We start from the raw sequence: 14,683 nt of genomic DNA, 5'->3' as shown, positions 1-14,683 counted from the left end.
CTACAAGTTATGTGTGCTGTAGTACTGTTAAGCCTTAATTTCCGTCTGGCTCCCTAATTTTTCTATGAGGAGTTCTGAGTTTGTGGTAAGCAACATGAGAAATAGGTCATCTTAGAATCCTAAATGAGGAAGAGTCACTGAAATATTAATAGTACTAATTGTGAATGCAACTTTTTTGTCCTTCACACAATTTAATCTCCTTCTGTTGCCCTCAGGCTTCATTGCGTGACTGTATCTCTCTACTCTGGCCAGGGTTGTCTTTTTCTTTAAATTGTTCAGTAAGCGCCTTAAACATGTCTGGTTTTATTTTGGTGTTAACACAAAATCCAGCACCCTCCTGCTCTAAAGGAGAGGATTCCAACAGGTAGCTGTAAAGTGACAGAAACTTAATTGTTTCATACAGATCTTAAGTTACCTTGTAAAAATCTAGGGCAATTATTTTTGTGTACTCTTAATCTGCTTAATTACATAAACTATCAGTGTACCCTTACAGATAGTATAGGTCTAGATACAAGGTAGACATTGTGGCAGAGTTAATGCCATTTTATAGCTAGAAGAATCTTAGATCATTTTAGAGGTAAAGTAAGATTGAAATAAAGGCCACTTATCTATTTAATAAGTATAGTTTGTTAACAGATTGGACCCTAGGTCTCCTGTTTCCTGTTCCTAACTAATCTGTAACAAGAAATTTGATATTATTATATTATCAGTGTCAAACTCCTGTAACCTGGTATCCTGAAGCTGGTTTTTAGAAACAGGAAGCTAGTGAATTTTTTGATGATGTTTTACAAAAGGAAAGTTGTAGTTAGCTTATACCCAGCATCTCCAGTTTCTAAAAACTGTGGACATCTGGTGCTCAGAAAGCTTACCCAAAACGTTGGTTCTCTTTGAACATTTCTTCCTGTAATAGGAAGTTAATAAAACTGTGGTACTTCATTCTACTCCCTTCACAGAGGAAATTTATGTCCCTGCTTTGAAGTAGTTTCATCTTTTTGAAGAAGGTAGTTCAGATGTGTTGTACATATGTGTAAATTTTACTGAGAATGTTATTAAGTATGGTAAATCCATCTAGGAGTGGTGATCTTCAAAACAAACTAACCAGGAACAGTACTTCTCTGTTTTCTGTAGAGTACATGTGTAAATGAATGACAGATTTCCACATTATGAAACTTCTGACTTTCTGAATTAATAAAATGATCCTGAAAGTTAAATTCATTTTTATATTCTATTATTAGTATTTATGTGTTTACTGTGCTGTTAGTGTTTACATAAAAATTCACGATGCAAAAACTTTTTTTGTAGGATTATGCTAAAGAGAGATATGGAATATCTTCAATGATACAATCACAAGAAAAACCAGGTTAGTAGCTATGTGACAATAAATAAAGCTTTTTTGCTTTCTAATTCCAGGAAAGCTCTTCATGAAGTTTTAAGTAAGGTTGGCATAAATCTGAAGGTATAATTCTGAAAAGCTTAAATGACATTAATAATCCAAGTAGATGTCATAACCCTGCGTAAACATTGTCAGTTTAGGGTTCCGACTCTAGAAAAGGAAAAAAAAATGTTATTAGGTGTTGTAGGTTAAATGGTATGTTTTAAATGGTAGCTTATATTTTTTAAATACTCCTAAATGATTAGATAAGATTCAACCGTCGTCTAGATAGGAGAGTGGCTAATAATAACTGCCTTCATCACATGTAGCCTTTTTGCATGCTTTAATAAAGCTACCTCTTTTACTTCCCCCAACCCCCACAACTTTACTTCTCTGACTGTTTTTAGCTATTACTTATTCCTATTTTGCTTGACTCTTCCCAAACATTTAAATTTTCACTTATTCTCTACAGCATCCTTGAAAACTAAGGAACCAAAGTTGAAAGATAAGAAACTTGACTTACACAGAGTCTGCCAGACCTGGGATTAGAACCAAAGGCCATCTGACCCTAGAGTCCATGGGTCCTTCCATCTTACATCTTCTCTGGCTTCTTTGGCAGTACTATGATTTGAGTTTTAAAGCCTCCACCCCTACTCCATTTTGTTTACTCTTAGCTTTAGTGTCTGGGAATGAAATTAATTATTCTTAGACCCCAGTCTATCTTTTCTCATAACCGCTCTTTTTTGTTAGTGTATGTTGGCATCTTTATATTTCTTTTTTTTTTTGGAGACCGAGGCTCACTCTGTCGCCCAGGCTGGAGTGCAGTGGCATGATCTCAGCTCAGTTCAACCTCAGCCTCCCAAGTTCCTACAATTCTCCTGCCTCGGCCTCCTGAGCAACTGGGACTACAGGTGCATGCCGCCACGCCTGGCTTATTTTTTTGTATTTTAGTAGAGATGGGGTTTCACCGTGTTGCCCAGGCTGATCTCGAACTCCTGAACTCAAGGCAATCCACCCATCTCGGCCTCCCAAAGTGCTAGGATTACAGGTGTGAGCCACCGCGTGCGGCCTTATAGTTCTTTGAAATTGACCTGACTCATGTTGTTTCTCTCAGACCTGTAGATTTTTTATTTATAAATGTTTGCCTTTCTTTTACTTCTGTTTTATATATGTAATTTCAACAGATTTATCTTACTCAACTATTTGACAGTCTTTTTTCTTTTGGTAGACACTTCAAATTATGTCTCTCACTCTTTGGTGCAGTAATTGTAGACCTTTACATTCTCGCCCATTGGAAGCACTGCTTCCAGTTTAGAGGGCTGCCTATGAATATTATGCTTTGGAAATAAAACACCTCTAGGTTAATTTTATTGTTATATTTGGTTTACCACATGATCACAAAATCACTTTTCTTTCCCAGCCTTGTTGGGAAAGAATACAATAAAAGACCAAAATTCAGAGACTGAGTTGGGAGGATCACTTGAGCCCAGGAATTTGAAACTAGCCTGGGAAACATAGTGAGACCCCATCTCTACAGAAAATAAAAAAATTAGCTAGCCATGGTGGCATACACCTTTTATCCCAGCTACTCAGGAGACTGATGGGAGGATCACTTGAGTCTGTGAGGTCAAGGCTGCGGTGAGCCATGATCACACTACTGGACTTCGGCCTGGGCAACAGAGTGAGACCCTGTCTCAAAAAAAAAAAAAAAAACCCAAAACCAAAATTTCTGAAAATCATTTCCAAAACATAAAGATGAAATAAAATAATTGAGTACAGGTTGAGTATCCCTTAGCCAAAATGCTTGAGACCACAAAAGTGTTTTGGACTTTATTTATTTATTTTTTTTGGACTTTGGAATATTTGCATTATATTTACCACTTGAGTATCCCTAATCTGAAAATCCAAAATCCTCCAATGAGCATCTCCTTTGAATATCATGTCAGCACTCAAAAAGTTTTGGATTTGGCAGCATTTCAGGTTTTCGGGTTAGGAATGCTCAACCTACATAAAATAGACTATGAGCAGTAAAGTGTAGGGGATGATATTCCTCTGCCAGGGCAAGCAGGAGGAGACACTTGAGACTTTGTTTTCAGGTTAGGTGTCTTTCTCAACTGTACTTCCTTGAGCTGTAATACAAAGAAGCTCACTGGAGTTAAAGTCTTTAACATAGGCCCAAAGCAGCCATTAACATAATTGCTGTTCTTCTTTTGCTGGCAAATCCACAGACTGTTGGGTTCTTCCACTTAGAGAGAAAGATAACCTATGTATGTAATATGGTTGTAGTAACATAACAATAAAATTCTACCTTGGGTTTTACCTCTGCAAAAATCCCAATTCTTTGCTCAAGGTAGTTTCCTTTCTCATCTGCTTCCATTTCTCCACATTAATCACTCTGATGCCCGTGACTCTTAAAAGTGCAGTTTTCAAACTGAAATCCTACTACCTTGCTTGTTACTGGTTAGCCAGTCATACTGGTGTGAGTATGGCATGGGCTTCAGGTGTGTTCGGATGTATTAAAGGTTGAGAACCCCTATGCTAGTTAATTGCCATGCCACAAGAAAGAAGAGCCATTACCCTTTTTCTTCTCCAAAGTGCTAGTAAAATTATCCTAATTATCACATATCTCTTAGATTTATGCTTTTCTGTTTTGTGTGGTTTTGAGTTGTGATTGCTTGGTTAGCCATTGCTTTTTCAGTCTTGGCATTTTCAAATCTGCCTTTTAAAATCTGCTGATGTGTCTTGTCTTTTCTCTTTCACACTTTCTTTTGCCTGAGTTTACACAGCAGACTTGGAAGTTGGCTTAACTCATAAAGTCTGTTGGCAGTGTTTTGCAGAAATCCTCTTATGATGCCAGTGGCTTTAAAATTCCTCTTTCATTCTCTTTGCTTTTGGCTATGAGAACCATGTTATTTATTCTCCTGTAAATGAGATTCTCTCTGCAGCTGCATCTTTTCTTCAATAGGCAAATTATAAATACATTTAGACAAATTCGGTAAGACATACAGTATTTATAATTTGACTTCATTTTATGTCTCAAAAGGTATTCTTGTTATTGTAATGTCATGTCTATTGCTATGTTTAATTTAACTAATACTTAAATGTTTTTCTCTAATCAAATGATTGCATTTAGAAGAGTAGCAAAAATGTTGTTGAATGTTGCGTTGTATACACATCTTTACATAATAGTTGTTTTGTAACTGTTTTCCTGTTTAGGAACTCTAGATGAATGTAGTATTTTGTTTAGTATTAGGAGCATAATAGTTGGGGCTCACTTATACCCAAAAGGCTCGATAGGGAAATGTATGAGATGACATCAAGCATGATTGGATCTTGGGGCTCAGGAAGCATCTACAGGCCTTTCTCTCTCCACCTTTTGGCTCTGTTTCCTTTAGGATATTGGCCTCCTTCTCGAATCCTGCAAACATAGCAGGAAAGGTGAAAGCTGCAGCCCTGGGCCTGCACCGTGTCAGCGCAGCAATCCCAGCAAAGAGAGCTTCATTCCCAGCATCTGTATATTTAGTCCCAGAGAAAGACTTTGATTAGCTCGGAGTCACTGCATCCTGGGGAATAGGATACTGCAACTGTCCAGACTTGGCAGAGACTAGCTGACTTAGGTACTGTGGCAGGCAGGCAAAAGTTCCATGTCCTAGGCAGGATAGGCTGTGTTTGGCCTTACAAGTCATTGAAGTGTTCAGATATGCATTTTGAAACTGTCTGACTTCAAAGGAGGCTGAATTAGAAGGGGACACAGGGATTGCAGTTAGGAACCTATTGCTGTAGTTTAGGTAGGAGACAATAGCTTGGTTTAGTGTGGCGGCAGTGAAGATGGTAGAGAAATAGATGGATTTTAAAAATATGTTTAGAAAGCACAATTCACAAAACTTGAGGCAAATTGCATATGGAACATGATACAGAAGACAGTGTTGTCAAAGATTGAGAATTATTCAAGATGGTTCCAAGTACTTTTGTCAAAAATAATTATGATCTCTTTGTAAATTCTGAATTTAAAAATTATTTTACTATATACAAATTGTTTACTGTTATTACAGATCGAGTTTTGGTTCGGGTTAGAGACTTGACAACACAAAAAGCTGATGAAGTTGTTTGGGTGCGTGCAAGAGTTCATACAAGCAGAGCTAAAGGTAGGATTGATTTCTTTGTTAAAGCTCTTTCGGTAAGGACTCCGAATTTTTTGTCTTACATATTCCTTACAGACCAAAGTAAATCTTTAAAAACAAAACAAAAACATATAACTTTTCTTTCTTAAAAGTCACCGTAAAGTATTAACCCATGGTTAATCAATTTTAGATTCCTGTAAGACATCCTTACAAATAATTTGACCCTAAAGACTGATGAAATCTAAGACTTCAAGCTACTTTTCTAGCATCGCTCTAAAGTTTAATTATTTTCAGCTGGAGAAGGAGTAGCTAAAAAAAATAATAAAAAGAGAGTAAAGTTTAATTATTTAAGTGAAGACTGTTTTTGAGAAACCTCCTGTTTGTTAATATTTTTATATTTGTAATTATTTAGATGAGGAGAGAAGTGAACAAAAGATAAGACTGGACAATTCAATACAGTAACCACTGACCACATGCAGCTATTTACATTTAAATTCAGTAATTCCGTCATACTAGCTGTATTTCAAGAGTTTAATGACCACATGTGGCTAACGGCTCCCATTTTGGACAGACAGCACAAATACAGAATATTCTCATCGTAGAAAGTTCTTTCAGACAGTGCTAAAAATTTAGCCTCAACAACAGACAAGAAACATTAGGATCATTTAGACAGACCTCTGTTTCTTATAGAAAATTGGCCTACTATAGTGTTCAGAATTGTCTAAAAATATCAATTGACACGTTAGTTTATAACTTTATGCTTTTCATACTTTTTCACATTTGATCATCCCTACAAGTTTGTGAAGTAGGCAGAACAAGCGTTCCTATTCCACTTTATAAATGAGGAAACACGTTCAGAATGAAGCTACTTACCCAAAGTCTCGTAGTAATTGGTGGAGTATAAACAGAAGCTAGAAGCTTTCTAAGACACCTCCGTCTCTTTAGCAGAGTTCTTTGCTTCTGTAGTATTTAATGTCCCATGATAATAACATTTTTTAATTGTGTTTTATAATATTTTTATTGTAGAATTAATACATGCCCATTATTTTAAAAATTCTACTTTGCTTCTATAGTATTTAATATGTCCCATGATATATAGCATTTCTTTTCTTTTCTTTTTTTTTTTTGAGACAGAGTCTTGCTCTGTCACCCAGGCTGGAGTGCTGTGTTGCGATCTTGGCTCACTGCAACCTCTGCCTCCAGGGTTCAAGTGATTCTCCTGTCTCAGCCTCCCAAGTAGCTGGGGTTACAGGCATGCGCCACCATGCCTGGCAAAGTTTTATATTTTTAGTAGAGACAGAGTTTCACCATGTTGGCCAGGCTGGTCTTGAACTCCCAACCTCAGGTGATCCTCTCGCCTTGGCCTCCCAAAATGCCGCGCCCAGCCAATAGAGCATTTCTTAATTGTGTTTTATAATTTTTTTATTGTAGAATTAATACATGCCCATTATTTTTAAAATTCCAGCACTTTGTACATATATTTCACTCTCAGGGCCACCATTGTTAAGAGTTTGTCTATTCTTTCAGTATCCTCCCCTGATGAATACTGACAGACTTTGAGAAGAATACTGGTGGAGTTTTAAATTTTCAAATAATGTTGATTTGCCTTCCTGAAAGGTTGGGCCATTTATTCTGCCAATAGTCAGTCACATTGTATTATAATCCTTCATTTACTCATCTCTCTCCCGTTATACTGAGAGCCTTTGTTCTGTCCAAATTGGGCACTTTTTCCTAAACATAGTAATTTAGCAAATTAAAAGATAGAATGCATGCTACAAGTAAGCCTGAACCAAGAATATTTCCCTTCACACCCATCCCTTTATTTTATGACTGCCATGTCTCTTTCTTCTTAACAGTTAAAACGCATGAGTGATACTTCCCAGTGGTTATAAGACCTTTTCAATGAGACAGATGTGTGTTTGAATCCTGGATTTGTGCTTACAATCTGTTTAGGCAAATTGCATAACCTTTCCAATCCTCAGTGTTTTCTCTTAAAACAAGTATATATTAATACCTAGCTTATAAGATGTTATGCAGTAATATTTATAAAGTCTTTAGCTCTATGCTTGGTGCAGTGTAAGCCTTCGATAATCGAGTCATGTTAATGAGCATGACAGTTACTTACTTGCCTTCCATTGTAGTTTTTTATGTGTCTTATTTCCTGTTGTCAGCTCTTGGAAGGTGCTACTGCTTATTTTCTTGCTTTGTTTGGTACACAACACATAATAAGAACCCTACCGAATAATAGATGAATAAAATAGGTGTTTTATACACATATAATAGAGCATTGTCTTCTGGGTCTTACTCTTGCTGTCCAGTAGCTCACTCTAATTGAGATCAGCATGGAAGTATGAAGCATCACGTAAGTGAAAAAATATACAGGTTGAGTATCCCTTATCCAGAATACTTGGGACTGGAAGTGTTTTGGATTTTGGGTTTTTTTTTTTTTTTTTTTTTTGGAATATTTGCATTACTGGCTGAGCATCCCAAATCTGAAATCCAAAATGCTCCAATGAGCATTTTTTTTGAGAGTCATGTCGGCACTCAAAAAGTTTTTGGATTTCGAAACATTGCAGATTTTCGGATTTGAGAATGTTCTTCCTGTACCATCTGCTAGTGTTTTTTTTTCCATTTGTGACAAATTATTTTAGTCTCTTAATTGATATTGCCTCCTGCCTCAAAACCTGAAACAAATTGCAAGGTGTAAGGACTTTATTGATGATACGAGCTAATAATGGTGGGCCAATAGGGAGAGTTTATGAGTGTCAATGTTACGAACAGACTGAATGGTTTAAAACTTTCTTAAGAGTTTTTAATTTAGGAATTTCATAGCACTTTTTATTAGTATATTAACTAACTTATTCTTTCTCAAAAAAATGAGTCATTTATGGGTATTGGGGAATTTTGGAGGGGCTAAATGCCAATGCACTATTTTAAAACTCAAACAGCACAAAAACTAAAGAATAAAGCAGAAAGTGTAATTCACTTTTTCTGCTCCCAAGAGAATAAAAACACTGCGAAAGTTGGAAATGATAGAAATTGCTTTAAACAAAAATTAATACTTTTTCTTTTACAAAAATTAGTTCATATGCTATATCAGTGTTTTATGTAGCTCTACATGATCATTTACAGTATTTTTAATTTGCAAAATAGAAAAATTTGTTCTAGATTATAAAAGTAATAACCATTTTTTGTGAAATACTCAAGCATTATAGAATTAAATCAGATATAAAGTGGAAAACTGACTGTAATTCTTCTTTACAGATTTGTGGGGTTTTTTCTGTTTGTTTGTTTGAGGTGGAGTCTCGCCCTGTCACTCAGGCTGGAGTGCAGTGAGGCGATCTCAGTTCATTGCAACCTCTGCCTCCTGGGTTGAGGCAATTCTCGTGCCTCAACCTCCCAAGTAGCTGGGATTATAGGCACCTGCCACCACGTACAGCTAATTTTTGTATTTCTAGTAGAGATGGGGGCTTTTTTTTTTTTTTTTTTTTTTTTGAGTCAGGGTCTTGCCCTGTCACCCAGGCTGAAGTGCAGTGGTGTGATCTCGGCTTACTGCAGCCTCCTTAGCTAGGACTACAGGCATGCGCCACCATGCCCAGCTGATTTTTGTATTTTTAGTAGAGACGAGGGTCTCACCATGTTGGCCAGGGTGGTCTCAAACTCCTGACCTCAGGTGATCTGCCTACCTCGACCTCCCAAAGTGCTGGGATTACAGGCTTCAGCCACTGTGCCCGGCCTCAGATTTGTTTTTATGGGGAAGTTGAGGGTCAGTGTGAGTGTATATGTGTGTTTGAGCTAAAATTTTTATAATACTCTGTATTATTTTATAACCTGCACTTTTCTTTATCTTTTGGATATCTTTTCATGTCTGTGCGTATAGTCCTGCTGCATCATTGTGTTTTTTTTGTTTTGTTTTGTTTTTGAGACGGAGTCTCGCTCTGTCGCTCTGTCGCCCTGTCGCCCGGGCTGGAGTGCAGTGGCACAGTCTCGGCTCACTGCAAACCCCACCTCCTGGGTTCACATCATTCTGCTGCCTCAGCCTCCCAAGTAGCTGTGACTACAGACACCTGCCACAACGCCCGGCTAATTTTTTTGTGTTTTTAGTAGAGACAGGGTTTCACCGTGTTAGCCAGGATGGTCTCAGTCTCCCGACCTCGTGATCCACCCACCTCGGCCTCCCAGAGTGCTGGGATTACAGGCGTGAGCCACCGCGCCCGGCCGCATCATTGTTTTTTAATGGTTTCATAGTATTTCATAGTATGGCTATATGTATTTACATATATTTTTCCCATTTGTATGAAGTTCAGGTTTATCCATTGTTGCTTTAATTTGTGTTTCAGTCACTGGTTAGATTAAACTTCTTTTCCTGATATGTTAACTATTTTGAACTTCTTTTGTATATTGTTTGTTCTTGCCCTGTTCGTATTTTATTTAAAAAGAACAAATAATTTTCTCCAAGTCTGTTTGCATTTCAGTTTTTTGAGGTGAAGAGAGGCATTACAAATAATGATCATTATGTCCTTTTCTTTCAGGTGTTTGTATCTCATTTCTTGTTTCTCTTTGCAATACTAGTAGGTTCTCTAGTACTTCAGGGATTCACACAATGAAGAATTTTTGAAAGAGCAGAAATTCCAGTTCTAAATGAATGATTTTGAGTTTAGGGTTCTACATAAAATGTCATTAGAAAATAAATGGCAAAGTTTTAAAAAGTAGATTAAAAGTAGTTTCCCATCCAAGTTTTCTGTTTGTCAGGAGGAGATGTTGAATTTTATCAGACCTTTTTCTAGCATTTCTTCCCTTCAAAATATAATTGTGTTATGTAATGTATATGTAGAGAGGTTCATTATACTATTCACTCTGCTTTTGTGTTTGTTGGAAATTTTCTGTGTAATAAAATAAATTTTAATGTAGTTGATCCTCATTATTCATGGACTGTGTATTCGCAAATTCACCTACTGGCTAAAATGTATTTATAACCCCAGAACACTTGCAGCACTTTTGTGGTCATTCTCAGTCATGCCAGACCTGTACATGTGCAGAGTGGCAGAGTATTTGCATCATCCAGTACACACATTCCCAATTAAAGTCAAACACAGTAATGCTTTGCCTTCTTGTTTCAGCTCTCATATTGTAAATAAGTGTCCCTTTCACAGTCTCTTTAATGCCACATTTATGCCTTTTAAAAAAGGACTTTTAAAAACTTTGTGTGGGTACATAGTAGGTGTATATATTTATGAGGTACATGAAATATTTTCAAATAGGCATGCAATGTGTAATAATCACATCATAGAAAATTGGGTATGCATCCCCTCAAGCATTTATTCTTTGTGTTACATACAATCCAGTTATATTCTTTTAATTATTTTTATTTTTTAAATTTTAATTGTTTTTTGAGACAAGGTCTGGCTCTATGGCCCAGGCTGGCATGCAGCTGTGTAATCTCAACTCACTGCACCTGTGGCTCCCAGGCTCAAGCCATCCTCCCACAGCCTCCTGAGTAGCTGGGACTACAGGCACATGTCACGACGCCCAGCTAATTTTTATTTTTTATTTTTTCATTTTTTTTGTAAAGATGGGGTTTTACCATGTTGCCCAGGCTGGTCTGAAACTCATGAGCTCCAGCCATCCGTCCACCTCAGCCTCCCAAAGTGCTTGGATTACAAGTGTGAGCCACCACGACACCCAGTCATTCTTTTAGTTATTTTTAAATGTACAATTATTATTGGCTATAGTTCCCCTGTTCTGCTATCAAATACTAGGTCTTATTCATTCTATTTTTTTTTTTTTGGTACCCATTAATTTCCCCAGGACCCCCCGCCTTCAACCCCTATTGCCCTTCCCAGCCTCTGGTAACTATCTTTCTATTCTCTATATCCATGAGTTCAATTGTTTTGATTTTTAGATCCCACAAGTAAGTGAGAATATGTGATGTTTGTCTTTCTGTGCCTGGCTTATTTCACTTAAAATGACCTCCACTTCCATCTATGTTGTTGCAGATGATAGGATCTCATTCTTTTTTATGGCTGAATAGTACTCCGTTGTGTATATGTAGCACATTTTCTTTATCCATTCATCTGTTGATGGATACTTAGGTTGCTTCCAAATCTTGACTGTTGTGAATGCTGCTGCAGTAAACATGAGAGTGTAGATATCTCTTCCATACACTGATTTCCTTTCTTTTGGGTATATACCCAACAGTGGGATTTGCTGGATCATGTGGTAGTTCTATTTTTAGTTTTTTGAGGAACCTCCAAACTGTTCTACATAATGATTGTACTAATTTACATTCCCACCAGCAGTGTACCAGGGTTCCCCTTCCTCCACATCCTCACCAGCATTTGTAATTTAACTTTTTGTCATAAGCTTTTTTAACTGGAGGGAGATGATACCTCATTGTAGTTTTGATTTGCATTCCTCTGAAGATCAGTGATGATGAGCACTTTTTCATATGCCTGTTTGCCATTTGTATGTCTTCTTTTGAGAAATGTCTATTTAAATCTTTTGCCCATTTTAAAATTGTATTCGATTTTTTTCCTATAGAGTTGCTTGAGCTCCTTATGTATTCTGGTTAGTAATTCCTCGTCAAATGGGTAGTTTGTAAATACTTTCTCCCATTCTGTGGGTTGTCTCTTCACTTTGTTGATTGTTACCTTTACTGTGCAGAAGCTTTTTAACCTGATGTGATCCCCTTTGTCCATTTCTACTTCAGTTGCCTGTGCTTGTGGAGTATTACTCAAGAAATTTTTGCCCGGACCAGTGTCCTAGAGAGTTTCCCCAATGTTTTCTTGTATTAGTTTTATAGTTTGAAGTCTTCGATTTAGGTCTTCAATTCATTGTGATTTGATTTTTATATAAGGTAAGAGATGGGATCAAGTTTTAGTCTTTTGCATATGGATATCCAGTTTTCCCAGCAACGTTTATTGAAAAGACTGTATTTTCCCCAGTGTGTGTTATTGGCACCTTTGTCAAAAGTGAGTTAACTGTAGATGCGTTGATCTGCTTCTGGATTCTCTCTTCTATTCCACTGGTCTGTGTGTCTGTTTTTATGCCAGTACCATGTTGTTTTTGGTTACTATAGCTTTGTAGTATAATTTGAAGGTAAGTAGTGTGATTTCTCCAGTTTTATTATTTTTGCTCAGCATAGCTTTGGCTATTCTAGGTCTTTTGTGATTTCATGTAAATTTTAGGATTTTTTTTTTTTCTATTTCTGTGGAGAATGTCATTGGCATTTTGATAGGGATTGCACTGAATATGTAGATTACTTTGAGTAGTATGGACATTTTAACAATGTTGATTGTTAACATCCATGAACATGGAATATCTTTCCATTTTTTGTGTTTCCTCTTCAATTTCTTTCAATAGTGTTCTATAGTTTTCAGAGATCTTTTACTTCTTAGGTTAATTCCTAGGTGTTTAATTTTATTTGTAGTTATTGTATATGGGATTACTTTTTTTTATTTCTTTTTCACATTGTTCACTATTGGCATATAGAAATGCTACTGACGTTTATATGTTGATTTTGTATCCTTCAACTTTACTGATTACTGAATTTATCGGTTCTGATAGGTTTTTCTGGAGTCTTTAGGTTTTTCTAAATATGAGATCATAGTATCCACAAAAAAGGATAATTTTACTTCTTCCTTTCCAATTTGGATGCCTTTTATTTGTTTCTCTTATCTGATTGCTCTAGCTAAGATTTCTAGTCCTACGTTGCATAACAGTGGTGAAAGTGAGCATCCTTGTCGTGTTTCAGATCTAAGAGAAAAGGATTTCAGTTTTTCCCCATTCAGTACAATACTAGCTGTGTATCTGTCATATATGGCTTTTATTAATGTTGAGGTATGTTCCTTCTATGCCCAGTTTTTGGGGGGTTTTTATCATGAAGGGATTTGAACTTTATCAACTGCTTTTTTAGCAACAGTTGGAAATAATCATATGGCTTTTGTCCTTCATCCTGTTGATACAATGTATTACATTGATTGATTTGTATATTTTGAACGTCCTTGCATCCCTGAGATAAATCCCACTTGGTCATGATGAATGATCTTTTTACTGTATTGTTGAATTTGGTTTGCTAGTATTTTGTTGAGGATTTTTGCATCAGTATTTATCAGATAGTGGTCTGTAGTTTTCTTTTTCTGATGTGTCTTTGGTTTTGGTGCCAGGGTAATACTGGCCTCTTAGAATGAGTTTGGAAGTATTTTCCCTTCCTCTGTTTTTTGGAACAGTTTGAGTAAGATTGGTGTGAGTCCTTTAAGTGTTTAGTAGAATTCAGCAGTAAAGCCATCAGGTCCTGGGCTTTTCTTTATTGGGAGACTTTTTATTACGGCTTTAATCTTGTTATTTGTTACTGGTCTGCCCAGATTTTGGATTTCTTCATGGTTCAATCTTGGTAGGTTGTATGTGTCTAGAAATGTCTTCTAGATTTTCCAACTTACTGGCATATAGTTGCTCATAGTAGCCACTAATCTTTTGAATTTCTATGGTATCATCTGTTGTAATGTCTCCATTTTCATCTCTAATTTTATTTATTTAGGTCTTTTCTCTTTTTTCCTTAGTCTGGCTAAAAGCTTATCAGTTTTGTTTATCTTTTCAAAAAACCAACTTTTTGTTTCATTGATCTTTTATATTGTTTCCTTTATTTCAAATTCATTTATTTCTGCTCTGATCTTTATTATTTCTTCTTCTAATTTTGGGTTCAGCTTATACTTTTCTAGTTCTTTAAGATGCATTGTTAGGTTATTTGAGGTTCTTTTTTTAGGTAGATACTTATAGGTATAATTTTCCTCTTAGTACAGCTTTCACTGTATCCCATATGTTTTGGCATGTTGTTTCCATTATCATTTGTTTCAAGAAATTTTTTGATTTCCGTAATTTCTTCATGACCCACTGGTCATCCCAGAGCATATTGTTTCATTTCCATGTGTTTATATAGTTTCCAGAATTTCTCATTATTGATTTGTAGTTTTATTCTGTTGTGGTCCAAGAAGATGCTTAATGGGTCCTTTTTTTTTTTTTTTTTTTTTTTTTTTTTTGAGACAGGGTCTCACTATGTTGCCCAGGCTAGAGTACAGTGGTTATTCACAGGTGTGATTGTAGCGCACTGCAGCCTCCAACTCTTGGCCTCATACAATCTTCCTGCCTCACCCTCCCAAGTAGCTGCGACTATAGTTATGCACCACTGTGCCCA

General features: G+C 36.5%; 1 protein-coding gene across 1 annotated transcript in view; it reads left to right on the top strand.

The window, feature by feature from the left end:
• DARS1 (aspartyl-tRNA synthetase 1) overlaps positions 1 to 14,683 on the top strand; it is an 87,071-nt gene that overhangs the window by 1,159 nt on the left and 71,229 nt on the right. Inside the window, exons 2-3 of the mRNA XM_055262027.2 lie at positions 1,303 to 1,360; positions 5,425 to 5,517. Of these exons, the coding sequence (XP_055118002.1) occupies positions 1,303 to 1,360; positions 5,425 to 5,517 (151 nt within the window). The remainder of the gene's footprint in view (positions 1 to 1,302; positions 1,361 to 5,424; positions 5,518 to 14,683) is intronic.

This window comes from Symphalangus syndactylus, chromosome 22, assembly GCF_028878055.3.
Source record: "Symphalangus syndactylus isolate Jambi chromosome 22, NHGRI_mSymSyn1-v2.1_pri, whole genome shotgun sequence".
Classification (NCBI taxonomy): Eukaryota; Metazoa; Chordata; class Mammalia; order Primates; family Hylobatidae; genus Symphalangus; species Symphalangus syndactylus.
Note: the sequence above shows the minus strand (reverse complement) of the source record. Positions and strands in the feature narration are given on the sequence as shown.